The sequence below is a fragment of the Nannobrachium achirus genome (genome assembly GCF_963921795.1).
Source record: "Nannobrachium achirus genome assembly, chromosome: 6".
NCBI lineage: Eukaryota > Metazoa > Chordata > Actinopteri > Myctophiformes > Myctophidae > Nannobrachium > Nannobrachium achirus.
Window position 1 is genome coordinate 19543782 of NC_137815.1, and position 14863 is coordinate 19558644.

Genomic DNA, 14863 nt, shown 5'->3' on the forward strand with positions numbered 1-14863 from the left:
ATTTTGAGATGGGGGTCCGTGGCCAAATACATGTAGTTTTGGGGGTCCTTGGCATGAAACATTTTGAGAACCACTGACAGAAACATAGTTTAAAAAAAAATCACACCCGTGTGAACTGAGCGGTGGTCGTGGAGGCTGCGCAACAGCAAAACAAATATGTAATAATAATAATAATTATAATAAAAAATATTAAAAAAATATTAAAAATAATAATAATAATAAAAAAATATATATATGGGGGGGGGGGGGGGGGGGTGCTTGCTTGCGTGTGAGAGAGAGAGCCATCCATCCATCCATGTCACTTAGGCCACCACTGGTATTGCAGTTGATGCTCAGGGCAGACTAGACTCAACAGCACCTCTCTGGTCACCAGGGGTACTTAGGCTACATACGGACCCACCCACCCACCCACATAGACGGATACACACACGGCCATGCTATGGAGACGGTGTGACCACCGCTCAAAAAATAAAAAGAAAAAAACCTTAGAAGGATTTAGAAGACAGATCAAAACAGAATCGGGTCAAAATATTCAAAGATTTGCACAAATTTTCAAGATCTTTCAAAAATAGCAGATCTACAAGCTCGCAGTGAGCTTGTATATCTGCTATTTTTTTAATATTTAAAGCATAAACTATTGCGTAATAATGTGTTCAGGCCTAAATGGGTTAAAGGTTGGCATTTTGACATATTTTTGGCACACATTTTTTTCCACTGAAAAAACTGTGGTATCAGTCAGCATGATATTTAAACGCTTCATAGTTCATAAGTCAAAGTTGCCATGCATACATATCTTCAGTGGCATCACCCACAGCCACATCATGCCAACAAACCACACCCACCGCTGTGCCACCGCACACTCCCCTCGCCCTACCACCACAGTCAGTTCTGATGGAAATATGATGTAAGATTCAAAAAATTAACAATGTAATTCAGTGGTGCCGTGGACGAAACGTTTTTTGAGCGGTGGTAAACCACTCCTATAAGTGGCTGTGCGTGTGTCTGTAGCCTTTTTCTTCAGCGTTTTGCCATAGCAAAATGTGTGTACGTAGCATCATGTTTGTCTAGTGATGTCATATGTCGTATGTCTGTAGCCTTTTTCCTCAGCGTTTTGCCATAGCAAAACGTGTGTGTGTAGCATAGCCTGTACATCCTAGACTCAAATCCTAGTCTGAAGACGTTATGGAAGCACGACCACCGCTCACTTCACATTGGGTGTGATTTTCTTTTTTTACAGGGGTGCCCTGAGTCAAAAAAGTTTGAAAACCCCTTTCTTTTGTATAATCCTTTCTTCTTGCACTATGCTCTGCATAAAATAACATTTTGAAATGAATAAGCCGATATGGTACATTCTAAAGAACCTCCGACTAGGACTGTATGGCTTGAAGTGCATTTCCTCCCTGCCCACACCACTTGACGTTTTGCCAAATAGTTTAGTTTTTTTTAAGTGTGGCTATTTCAAACCCTATTCTTTTAACTGAGTTTGCAAAGATGATATCTCAATGGGAGAAATGTGCTTATTCTGTAAGGGACACTTTAGCCATTTTTGATGGGTACGGTGAGGCAGATCGCCTTGACGTGTGACCAGTCTGACCACCTGCTTGTTATTGAGACAACATCCAATGATCACGCAAATGTGCTGATGTACGCATTGCGTCCATATGTACATGAATAAAAAACTTCAAAATAAAAGAAATGCAGCTTTAGTACATGCATGAGGTAAAATAAGGGCCCGTCAGAGTGAACCAAAGGGCCGCACAATGCCCAGGTCTGCACTAAACCCATCCAGTCCCTCTCCTCCCTCCCCCCATAATCCGCTTGCCGTTCTACACATCCCATTACAGAAATGAGTTTGTGTTTCTCACTGGTCAAAGGCAAAGTAATGAATGATCTACTTTCATCAGAGTAGCTTCTTTGACTGCAGTTCACTAGCGCAGCGGTTCTCAACCTTTTCAGGCCGTGACCCCCAAAATAATCATATTTGAACTGGGGACCCCCCCACCCTGACGAGCACGAGTCTTAGAATTGAGCCATTACATTTTGTATATCACGGTTCTCTTGTGAAAATAGCAGATCTACATGCTCACAACTCCTCGCTATTTTCACAATTTCTGCCTCTATTATTTCATTTGTCAATTTGGTCAATGTTTAATTTGTTATTTCAGAGGTATTAAAAAGTCCTTAAATTGTCACTTTAGAAATGTGCTATACACATGTGCTATACATCAATATGTTGGTTTGTTTACTGTTGAGTGAGGAAAATTAAGTTAATCATCTGGGGACCCCACCAAAATGATTTGGGGACCGACCCACAGGTTGAGAACCACTGCACTAGTGAAAACTGCAGAGTTGTGAAGGAGACCGATGTCTTAGTGCAGTGGTTCTCAACCTTTTCAGGCCGTGACCCCCCCAAAAGAACCATATTTGAACTGACAAGCACTTGGAAGTGTAGGGAGTTGAGGCATTACATTTTGTTTCTCTCGATTCGTCGGTTCCACAGATAAATATTATGACACAAGCCTGAAATGCGATCAGTTCTCATTTTATTGTAGGTTTTATTTTTTACTGTCTATGTGGTGCCTCCTTTTGAACACTTGCATTTCGTCGTTGTCGGGTGGAAACCTCATATCTCCAAGTTTCAAATTTGTACCTTCTTTCGCAAAGTAAAGCCCTGCTTCATCATACAAGGCCGTCACACAAATGTAGTGAAAACAGCCGATCTACAAGCTTGTAGATCGGCTGTTTTCACTAGTTTAAATCATTTTTAAAATGATAAATGCAAAACGAATGGTTTTGGACATACAAGGTTTTCACCCAACAACGACGATTTGGACAATTTTGCCAAAAGTCTGTCTCCGCTTTTCTCCAGGGCCCTCAGCTTAATTTTTTCCCTTTTTTCTTAAATAAAAGTGCTGACAGACAATATGAGCTTCTGGTTGGTGGCCAGAGTGACAACATAGGATTCCTGAAACGGTTTGCTTCACTTGGATCAGCAGAATATAATGACATGTTAATGTCAGGGTATTTAATTAGAACAGTATGTTTTGAGGTTGCTGTGCCCGTTTCCATAATCCACAGGCTTAGACTGAAAGCCGAATCCTTCTGCGGTGTAAAACGACGAGTGACAGCTCACGCGGAATATGCCCAACATGCTGAATCGCATGAAAGAGAGCGTTGTGGCGGATAGGACGTGACGGGTCAATCGGGAACACCTTTTGCATCACACAGTCAGTGGTGTAAAGTAACTAAGTACATTTATTGCGACCGTAGGTCGCATTTACTATCAAAACCTCCACCGGCTGTCCGTCCGTCTGTCCGTCTGTCTGTCACACGTCACACGTCACACTTTTGCCCTGCTCATATCTCCACAACCGTTGCCCCCATCCATGCCAAATTTTGCACACACACTCCTTAAGGGCCATTTATAGTTACGTATGGTTGATTTTGTGTACGTTTGGGGGCGAGACAGTACGTACGGTAATTGCGTTGACATTCATACTACCGTACGGTCTCTGTGTAACAGGGTTCAATAAAGCCTATATGTACATACTATATCCACTAGATGGCACCCAAATGCATCTTCCCAATGAGCAAATGCTACATGCTACATACATAGCGCCTAGCCTACATTGTTGACAGAGAGGTTTATAGACACCCTTGGAGGATACACTCGGATTGAACGACACTAACCATCGGCGCTAGTCACCGCATTCGAGAGAGCTCAGCTGGTAGAGAGCACTGATTAGGCTGACATGCGGGTCTGCGTCCTCGCCGTCCTGGCCTGTTCACTGTTCAGCGTGTACTTGTGATTTTTTTGTTTGTTTTTTTTACTTCCTCCTACGAAATGGATACAAGAAAAAAAGACGAAACATTTCTCCCTCTACTGCCCCCACGGTTGACACAAGTTCGCCACGGGTAGTTCATGTGTACGTACGTTCTTATCGGTTTTTATCCGTCGGGTTGAGTGTTGTCCGTAAGGTTACGGAGACAATCAATTACGTCCGGACGGCCGGAGGAACCGGATTAAATCACTCTCCCTTCCGTTTCTTGTGTATTCCTGCGGTCCTTAAGTACTACTATGCATGGTACTTTACCTGCCAAACTACAACCTCCAAGGACCCCCAGGTCCCTGGGGGACCCCCAGGTGTAAAAAATGACCAAATGTGCAAAAATGACCACCCCAACGGGGCTGCTCACGGGGAATTCCTGGGGACCACCCACTCCTGGTGCTCCAGAACGGATGCAAAAGTGGTGGCGCCCCCAGTGGAGGACCCCCTCCACTGCAGCTCACATAAAATGCCGTAACTCGGGCTAGGAGCGTCCGGGAGAGCCGGGCCCGGTACCTATTCGTCCACCAAGGCAACGCGGAGACCCCACCCCTCATTTCTCACATGGCCCTCTTCTAGCGCCACCTTCAGGCCGATTTTTAAAACACATTTTTGGACACTGCTCCTACAGTTTTTGCCCTAAAATCACGCACATCGCTACACAGTATGTCTACACTCATCCCATCAACATGAATCTGTCCCATATAGCGCCACCTTCAGGCCGATTTTTAAAAACACATTTTTGGACACTGCTCCTACAGATTTTGCCCTAAAATCACGAAAATCACCACACAGTATGTCTACACTCATGTCATCAACATGGATCAGGAAGATTTTGGAAAAACACATTTTTGCCTTATTTGTGGCGATAAGCGACCTACAGTCGCTTATCTCCCGATTAGGGAGTCTTACTGGTTGAAGTACTGTATTCAAATGTACAATTTTGAGGTGTTTGTAGTACTTTACTTGAGTATTTCCAATTTCCAATACTTGTACTTTTACTCCACTACATCTATTTGAAAACTTTAGTTACTAGTTACTTTGCAGATGTAAATTATAATATTATAAGACAAACAAAAAAAACAGTTTAGCCCTATTTTATACCTCGGCTATTTGAAAATAGCAGATCTACTAACTCACAACGTGTCGTATCTTGACTTGTTGTAAGCTGGTACTGTAGATCTGCTATTTTCAAACATGTACTTTTACTTTTAAGCATATTTTGATGCCAATACAATCATACTCATAACTCAAGTACATTTTGAATTCCAGAGTTTTACTTGTAAGAGTACGGTCACACCAAACTACCTATAGAGAGTGTATTCCCCATTCAGCCAATGCATTTCAATGGAAATGGAGCGTTTTTTTTTTTTTTGTAGATATCCTCTACTGGCAGGAAACCACTCCATTCTCATTGAAATACGTTGGCGGAATCGGGAATCCACTCTCTATAGGTAGTTTTACCCGTACCTTTACAGAAAATTTCTATCGTCGTTGTCGGGTGGAAACCTCAAACCTCGTATCTCCAAGTTTCAAATGTGTACGTTCTTTCGCAAAGTAAAGCCCTGCTTCATCATACAAGGCCGCTGTAGGCGTTGTGTGCTTGTAGATCGGCTGTTTTCACTAGTTTAGTTCTTTTCTTAAATGATAAATGCAAAACGAACGGTTTTGGACATACAATGTTTTCACCCGACAACGACGCTATATTGCAGTATTGATACTTTTACTTATGTAAAACATTTGAGAGCTTTTTCCACCACTGCACACGGTTCAGGAAATGTCTGAGATGGTGCTGAATCTGATCCCTGTAGCTCTCTGGCTGGCTCGATGATTGTTTTTTATGCTTTTCTCATCATCCACATTCTATTAGAAGATATACAGTATGCTGTAATTTGGTAACTTCAAATGTATCCTATGAACCTAGAATAAATTCTAATCAGGTTATGGTGCCTTCAGTCACTAGTACAGTCCTACGGTCTGGAATTCTATACCACTTGAACTAAGGTGTGCTACAACAGTCTTCTTTTAAAAGCAGACTAAAAACATATTTCTATTTACAAGCTTTTAGCTAGCGTGCAGTTTAGGGCATTCACCAAATATTCGAATATTCGAAATATCAAAGTCACTATTCGGCGTTGTTCACCGAAGTCGAATATTCGTGTTTTCTTTTTTTTGTCAACGCCCCTGGTAGATGAATTTGTTAATGCTCTATACCAGGGGTTCTCAAACCTTTTTAGGCTGTGACACCCAAAATAAACATATTTGAAGGGTTAGTTGAGCCATTCAAAAATGAGAGAGGCTCTCTATTCAGGAGTGGTAATTTAGCCTCAAACCTTTTGAAAAACGTTTTTTGGGACATAAACAATATGACATAAATACTTTTTAAATGCATGGTGTATCACCTTTAATCCAACTTGTTGACCCTTTTAAAAGTTTTTCCAGACAAAAATACTGATTTAACCTGCCGCCTTCATCATCACAAAAATATTTTTCAGCTTCACATTCAAACAGAAATATTATAGAATAAAACAAGGGCTAAAACCAATATATTATTTTCGGTTCGATACCGATATCGCATTTTACCGATACCGATATGATGATCGATTACTAGTCATGCCCTCCTTAGTTCATATTTGTTTGTTATGATTTTGAAGCACATTGAGTCTCCATATGAAATATATCATATTAAAGGAGTAGTTCACCCCCAAAATGACTTTTTTTCTATTGATTACTCATGCCATGGAGAGTAGAGTTCAATAATATTTTTAGGTTTTTGTCACATTCCTAAGACAAAAATGTGATAACAATAAATTTACCCCCATTCATTTCGGATGGTGACCCGTTTCGAAGCGGGTCACCATCCGGAATCAATGGGGGTACATTTACTCAAATCAAATTTTTGTCTTAGGAATGTGACAAAAACCAAAAAATATTATTGAACTCTACTCTCCATGGCATGAGTAATCAATAGAAAAAAAGTCATTTTGGGGGTGAACTACTCCTTTAAGTATGGAATATAGATGCACTTAAATTGATTTGACTTCTTCAATTATATATTTTGTTTTGCCGAAGTTAAGCAGGACTTCACCACTTTTCAACCCATCTTCATATAATAGGTCCTCACTAATGTTCATAATAAAATACCGCAATTTTTTTCTACTCTGTCCAAGTCTCCTAGGAGAGCTGTGGGAAGTTCAGAATCCATCGTCTTGTGACATCATCATTTTCCCCCCAAAAAATGTAACCAATATTTTTGAAAAAAAATATTTAGATTTTTATTATCGCGAGAACAATGGCTTCCACTTTAAAATAGCAACTTTTCAGGAATAGAAAGCCTGCAGTTTCTATAAGCTGGATTGGCAATCGATGATGTCACAAGACGATGGGTTTCTGACCTGCCCACAGCCCTCCTCTGAGAAAAAAAAAAAGGCTATTTTTGAGTGAGGACCAATTATATGAACATAGGTTGAAAAGTGGTGGAGTGCCCCTTTAAATGTATTAATTGTTACAGTTACAGTGCAGCAGTATTCACTATTCACACATGTCTGCTTGTCGTGGTATGAGAGGAGCGCAGAGAGAGGAGATCGTTTGATTCTAGGCCAGGGGTCTTCAACAGGGGGTCCGGGACCCCTTGGGGGTCCTCCAAATCTTTGTGAGATAGAAACTTGTGATTTTCCCCCTTCTTTATATTAACCACTTGAACCCTTGCGTCCATATTCTGAGAACTTTGGAGGGGAAAAGAGCGGACTAAGTACAGTGAAAGGTCAAGTTTATTAAGTATTGACGGTTCAAGTGGTTAAATATCTGAAAACCCACATTAACATGAATCCAAAATATACTGCTGATCGTGCTGTCAAACAATGAAACTATAAGGAATCTATGAAAGGTTGTGGGGGTCCCTGCTTCATCTCTCTCTCAACTAAGGGGTCTTTGGCCTGAAAACATTGAAGACCCCTGCTCTAGGCAATGGCTTTATTCTAATATGCCAATGTTACAGCACACCTCCTAACACAGACCTCGTTTATGGCCACCAAAGGGGTTTTCGAGACACGTGAAAACGGGACAACGGCATCTTTCCTCTTCAGATATACCAGCTGTTACCCATCAGAGCAATATTTTTCTCTGCGTTGTTAATCATTCGGGGCTGGCACTCAGGCACAGTAACTGCAGTTGCCGAAGTTATACTGTCCGGGCTTAAAACAGGAAATTGAACATTTTTGTCCAGAGATCCACAGTCTACAGTATCTGACCTAAGAGCATTTCTATACCCTATAATTAGCCATTTCACTTCTTTTTTTTTTTTACCCAACCCTCATAGAATTTCACATGATCTTTTTTCCATCTTGCTTCTCTCTCAGTAGCGTCAGTTCAGCAAAAGCTAGGGTAGCAAAGATGGGAGTCCTCATGGAAAAGAGGCATTACATTTTGTATAACAAAGTTCTATTGTGAAAATAGCAGATCTAGCGAGGCGTTGTGAGCATGTAGACCGGCTATTTTCACAATGTCTGAAAAAAACGAGTTTTGTCAGTTTTTTTACACAGGTTTCTACGGTTTCTTGTGGCTGGAGTGCAGCTAAACATGTTAGGAAAGGTGCCACAATTAACAATAATGCATTGCACCTGTGCAGCTGACCTGCGGTACCTGGGAATATACCATTCTGTCAAGATGGGGAGAATACAAGTGTGGAGAATATAATTATAATACCTTGTTAAAGTGACCATTTTGTTACATTTTGCATTTGTAGTTATATTTTACTGTAATTTAACAACATAATAACCAGCACAGATAAACAAAGAAACATTCATGGATTTATATTTAAAAGTAACTTTTATTTTCCCCCCCTGGACCCAGGGTATGGCAGCTGCATACCCCTTAAAGTGATAGTTCACCTATTTTTGACATAAAGCTGTGTGAAATACTTGCCATTAAAACAGTGGTTAAAATGTATTAATTGATTACCAGAGTCCCGTGGTCAGAGTTCTGGTCAGTTTCTAATGAATATTAAGTAGTTCCAATGGGGTGGGGGCCATTTGGCGTGGCCCAATCATTGAAAATAGATTAATACACAAAACTAGCGTAATTTGTATTGTTGGCCTATTTCTACCATATAGAGCGAGGTTTCGTTCTGATCAGCTGCCTGCAAAGCACCTTGTTTTGGGGAAATACGTTGCAGCGGCGTAGTGATACTGGACACAAAAAATAGTACCATGTGACAGAGGGGTCAAAGTTGAACGAAAGTTGGTCTATTTGGTAAAAATAGGTCAACAATACAAATGAAACTAGTTTTGTGGATTCATCTATTTTTAATGATTGGGCCATGAGCCCCTGCCAAATTACCGGAACTACTTTATATTCATCTAAAACTGACCAGAACTCTGACCATGGGACTCTGGTAATGGATTAATACATTTGTAACCACTATTTTAATGGCAAGTATTTCACACAGCTTCATGTCAAAAATAGGTGAACTATCGCTTTAAGTCATTTATTTCTTGTAGTTTTATTTCATTAAGCACAACAGCAGTCTCACCGTGTGACGGACCGGTTTCGGCCTGTGGCCTTCCTCAGCGTCAGTAAAAAGGAAGGACACAGGCCGAAACCGGTCCTTCACGCGGTGAGACTGCTGTTGTGCTTAAAATGAAATAAAACTACAAGAAAGAAATTACTTAAGAGAGTGCGGATATCCTCTTCTTTCCTGATACTTACCAGAATCTGCACCCAGTAAACAAAAAGACTTTTTACTCTCATAGAGAGCGCGTCATCTCCAGCCGGTTTTGCACCGACTGGGAAACTTGAGCTGCATACCCCTGCCATACCCTATTGACGCCCCTGTTCTCTCTCCCACCTCTCTGGGTATATAGAATCCTACTCTGCAGCGGGGAGCGAGGGCAGCATCCCTCCCACACTCGGCCCCAACATGCCTCTCCAGGCGTCGGGCGGGACCTCCAGCTCGCAGCAGCAGTCCTCGCCGGGAGGCTCCCGGCACGCCGTCAGCGCCCTGAAGAAGTGGCTCACCAACCCCGTCCGCAAGCTCAGTTCTGAGGCCAGAGCTGGAGCAGGAGGTGGAGGAGGAGGAGGAGGAGGGGGTAAAGGGGACAAGCCGGCGGTGACCAAGACAGAAGGGAAGTCTCCCTCGGCCCTCCTCGTCCCCGACGGACAGACCCCGTACGACGGCGTCACCGTCCTCCCTGTGACACATCAGGCAGACACGGTGAGCGTCGGTGAAACTGTTTCAAACTGCATGTTTGTTGTCAGTCAGGGAAAATTTGCAGAATAAAGCCCTTTGCACACAGGACAGTTGCGTTTTTTTCGTTTGCTGCATGAATAAAACGCATTGGATTTGGTGTGCAATGCTGTGCGGAATCGGCGCTGCGGATCCCAAAAAGAGTCATAAAAGGAGTGATGAGTTTTTCACCGCATGCGACAAGACGCACAAATCGAACTGGGTTCGATCGAGAAAAAAACGCACGGCCGCAGCCACTCGTCGCACGGCTAATTCGGATCCGGTGTGCATGAGGTCGTAGAGAATCATTGTTTTCTTTTAAAGAAATGAATTGTCCGTTTTATCCGTGCGGATAAACGCGCCTGTGTGCAAAGGGCTTACCTGTCAAATCTGGGAATAAATTCCTTACCAAACAATTTCTATGTGTTCGTAAAGGTGTCTAGTAACATATCTAACAAAGATTGAAATTCAACATCCCTAGGAAGAATCTTTGACAGCTAGGGTAATTCTGGGTCTCATTCATTTACTATACACTATAGTACTATAAGGGGAAAAAATTACTCCCAAAAAATATGCTTTACGTGGGATGTGAGGGGTCTAACTAGGTGTTTTTAATTATTCTGAATCCATTGCAAGCATTTGTTTTGCACGAAAAACATTCCTTGGGCTAAAAGTGGACCCCCATACCACTGTGAAAAGTGATGACTCATCACTAAACCATAATTTTTATTTATTGTTTTTAGCCCAATGAATGTTTTCCGTGCAAAACAGATGCTTGCAATGGATTCAGAATAATTAAAAACAACTAGTTAGACCCCTCACATCCCACTTAAAGCATATTTTGGGAGTAATTTTTTCCCTTATATTACAGTGTATAGTGAGTGAATGAGACCAATAATTACCCTAGCTGTCAAATATTTTCCTAGGGACGTTGAATGAATTTCAATCTTAGTTAGATATGTTACTAGACACCTTTACGAACACATTGGTGAAGAAATCGTTTGGTAAGGAATTTATTCCCAGGTTTTTATTAATATTCCCTGACTATGTGTATATGTTTATCTTTGTCTCTCATCAGTGTTGATTGTGTCTAAAAAAATCTGAATAAATGCTAAGCTATGTCAACAAATAAAAAAACTACTCAAAAATGTTAGGGAGGGACTAGTGGAGAAGACATCTAGTAGAACCAAAATACATTTTATGTCTGGTTGTGTCTGGCTCAGCGCAACATATTGTGAGCTTGTAGATCGGCTATTTTCATCATGCAACCAAATGTAAAATCAGTCGTTACTACGCCATCAAGGGCCGCCTAAATACATTTTTTGTCCACAAAATCAACGGTAAATTCAAAAGCCTATAACTAAAACTAAATCAAAATTTGCTGACCAAATCAACACTGTCTCTCATGTCTGCCGTTGATTTTGTCCTGTACAGGAGAGGAATAATGGTCTGCAGAGTCCTACAGCGCTTTCTCCAGTGCAACCCCTCAGTGCAACACCCTTATCTGATCTTCTGCAAGATGCACACAGTCAGGTAAGAACCACTTCTCTCTCTCTCTCTCTCTCTCTCTCTCTCTCTCTCTCTCTCTCTCTCTTTCTTTCTTCAGGGTTCCCACGGTCATGAAATTCCTGGAAATATTTTGAAATTAGAAAAATATGTTTCCAGTACTGGAAACGTTTTGGAATTGATCCAAGGGTCCTGGACGGTCCTGGAAAAAATAGCTATGCATTGTCTTTGGTTATTGATTTTGTTAATACCTCTGAAATGACAAATTAAACATTGGCCAAATTGTGAAATATTAGAGGCAGAAATTGTGAAAATAGCCGATCTACATGCGAGGCGTTGTGAGCATGTAGATCTGCTATTTTCACAATAGAACCGTGTTATACAAAATTCCTTAACTCTTAGTGCTCGTCAGGGAGCCGGGGTCCCCTGTTAAAACATGATTATTTTGGGGGTCACAGCCTGAAAAGGTTGAGAACCACTGGCATACACTACCTTTCTTTCTTTCTTTGAGCCTGTCTGTGTATTTCTCGCTTGCACATGAATGGGCATGCATACAGTAGCCTACACCGTACACGTTGACTGATTTTCTTCATCTATCTGTATACCTGCCTCCATATCAGACACAGTTTTAAGACCATATTTTTTGCTGAAAGCGAGCACACGTAATGTTATCTTCATAATGTATCTATCAAGTTCTCCTCAAAATGATGTAATCTATCAGTCAAGTTCTCCTCAAAATGACGTAATCTATCAGTCAAGTTCTGACTTGGCTAAAGGCAGGGCCCTTAGCCAATGAGGTGCAGCCAAAGGGTAGATCTTTGTGCCCATACATGGTGTTACATGCGAGCCCACACTGTTTCGTAGGAACTGTATTCTAGTTGTGGGCTCGCCGAAGGCGAGAACACTATGTTATCCTCATTATTGCACCATAGGCTGCATTGCACCATAGGCTGCAATGCCAGCCTGACAGTGTGTTGCGGGTTCGAATCCCGTTCCCGACGACCTTTGCTTTGTGTCGCTCGCCACCTCTCTCCCCATTTCCTGTCAGTCTACTGTCCTATCAATAAAGGCATGAAAATAAATAAAAATGAATTCATTACACTAATTAACTTAAGTTGAGTCACATTACACTCCAATGGATTCAATTACAAAACAAAACTTGAGCACTTCTGCAATTCAATCTGCAATTAATTAGGTTACTTGCAATGTATGCGTAAGTGTAACGTTCCAAACACTTTAAAGACCACACACATTCAGGCACAAACACACATAGACATGCATGCACACTTAGGCACACACGCACGCACCTACTCACGCACACAAGGATACACACACACACACACACACACACACACACACACACACACACACACACACACACACACACACACACACACACACACACACACACACCAACCTTTCTCTGAAAACTGTGCTGATTAGCTTTCAAAAGCTCTGTGTGTGGTGGAATCAATCCTGTGGGCTTTTCCAGAGGCATCTGGAAGTGATCACGCAGCCGAGGCAGGCAGAAAGAGGGTCAGGGAGCTTGGGGGGTGGTGGGTGTTGCACGGGGGTGCCGGCCGGACGGGGGTTTTGAGGGGATAGCAAAGGGAAGACACCAAAATTGGAACTAGAACCGGAGAAGCCTTGGGGCTGGGTGAGGAAGGGGCCAGTGGAGTTTGGACCAATAGTCCATGTGCCTCAGTGGCGTCAGTTCAGAAAAAGCTTAAGGTATGGCAACATGACTGGTGTCTTGCACGCGCGCCTTCGCGCGCGTGCAAGACACCAGTCATGTTGCCATACCTTAGCAATAGGCATGATACATTTATTTAGAAGTACATTCTATTTTTTTCCCCAAAAATGTCTATGGTTTCTTGGGCTGGATATGGCAGTCTGGAACAGTTGTTCAAGTGCTGCTAAACGTGGCATAATATAGTAAACGTGCCAATAATGAATTGCACCTGTGCAGCTGACCTGCGGAACCTGGGAATATACTATTCTGTCAAGATGGGGAGAATAAAAGTGTGGAGAATATATAATTATAATACCTTGTTAAATTTCGCATTTGTAGTTATTTTAATATCATTTAACAACATAACCAGCACAGATAGACAAAGAGACATTCATGGATTTATATTGTAAAGTAACCTGGACCCATGGTATGGCAGCTGCATACCCCTGCCATACCCAATTGACGCCCCTGATGTGCCTTCTCGATTGAGGGGGGGGGGGGGGGGGGGAGAAAGGTTGAGAGCGAAAAGGGGGCTCTGGGGGGAGAACGTAAGGATTCGTTCCAGACTAGCGAGGCAGCAAGTAAAGAGTGATTTATGCTTATAGTCATACGACGGTGTCCTGTGCCCGAAAGTACTGTAGCAGCTCTGCAAGCTCACAGCATGTCGCACTGACGCTTTGTGAGCCCGTATGTTGTCTATTTTCACTGCAGGACACCGTTATACGACGAGTAAACATTAAGCTACTACTTGAAACTGGTAAAAGAAAACAAAGCCTATCCTTACCTCCCCCTGACCTTCCTATTGTAAATACCATTTCGTCGTTGTCGGGTGAAAACCCTGTATGTCCAAAACCGTTCGTTTTGAAATGATTTAAACTAGTGAAAACAGCCGATCTACAAGCACACAACGCCTCGTGGTGCAAGGCGTTGTGTGCTTGTAGGATCTGCTGTTTTCGCTACTTTTGTGCGAACTCCTTGTATGATGAAGCAGGGCTTTACTTTACGAAAGAACGTACAAACTTAAAACTTGGAGATACGAGAAACAAGCCCAGAAGCTTTCTTGAGGTGTTTAAACTGTTTATCCTTTTAGTTGACCGTGTACCAGTGAACTGTACTGTCATGAAACTGTACCTTTTCCTAATAACTTTTAAAGTCTTCAATCAATCAATCAATCAATCAATCAATCAATCAATCAATCAATCAATCAATCAAGCATAACAATGACATCAAATAAGTAAAGTAAGTTCCTTGGGCAGGCATTCAACTGTATATTTAGAACAAACCTTAAATTTAGCAGAAACGAGCGGATGTTTCACAGATCGAATGTGCTTCATATATCGTAGCATCTCAATCCTAGCATAGATAAAACTCATGCAAATGATCAGTCTTCATTTTTATGTCGCGGTGGAAGGATTTACAGTAGTGCATATGTTCTCAGCTGTTATGTTAAGTATCTTTTACATCGTAGTGGAAGAACTTACAGAATCTCAGCTCTAATGTCAGGTAGGCGAGTCAAGCATTTTAGTAGTAAGCAAGTAGTTAACGGGTTTATTTACTAGGGGTGCCATGGTTCAG

The 14863-nt window shown here is 41.9% G+C and overlaps 1 protein-coding gene across 1 annotated transcript in view; it reads left to right on the forward strand.

Annotated features, from left to right (window-relative positions):
- The window catches only part of arhgef25b (Rho guanine nucleotide exchange factor (GEF) 25b), a gene marked incomplete at both ends in the record, with an annotated part of 54889 nt that overhangs the window by 14216 nt on the left and 25810 nt on the right, over nucleotides 1-14863 (forward strand). The window contains 2 exons of the mRNA XM_080728008.1: nucleotides 9689-10038; nucleotides 11485-11583. Of these exons, the coding sequence (XP_080584134.1) occupies nucleotides 9689-10038; nucleotides 11485-11583 (449 nt within the window). The remainder of the gene's footprint in view (nucleotides 1-9688; nucleotides 10039-11484; nucleotides 11584-14863) is intronic.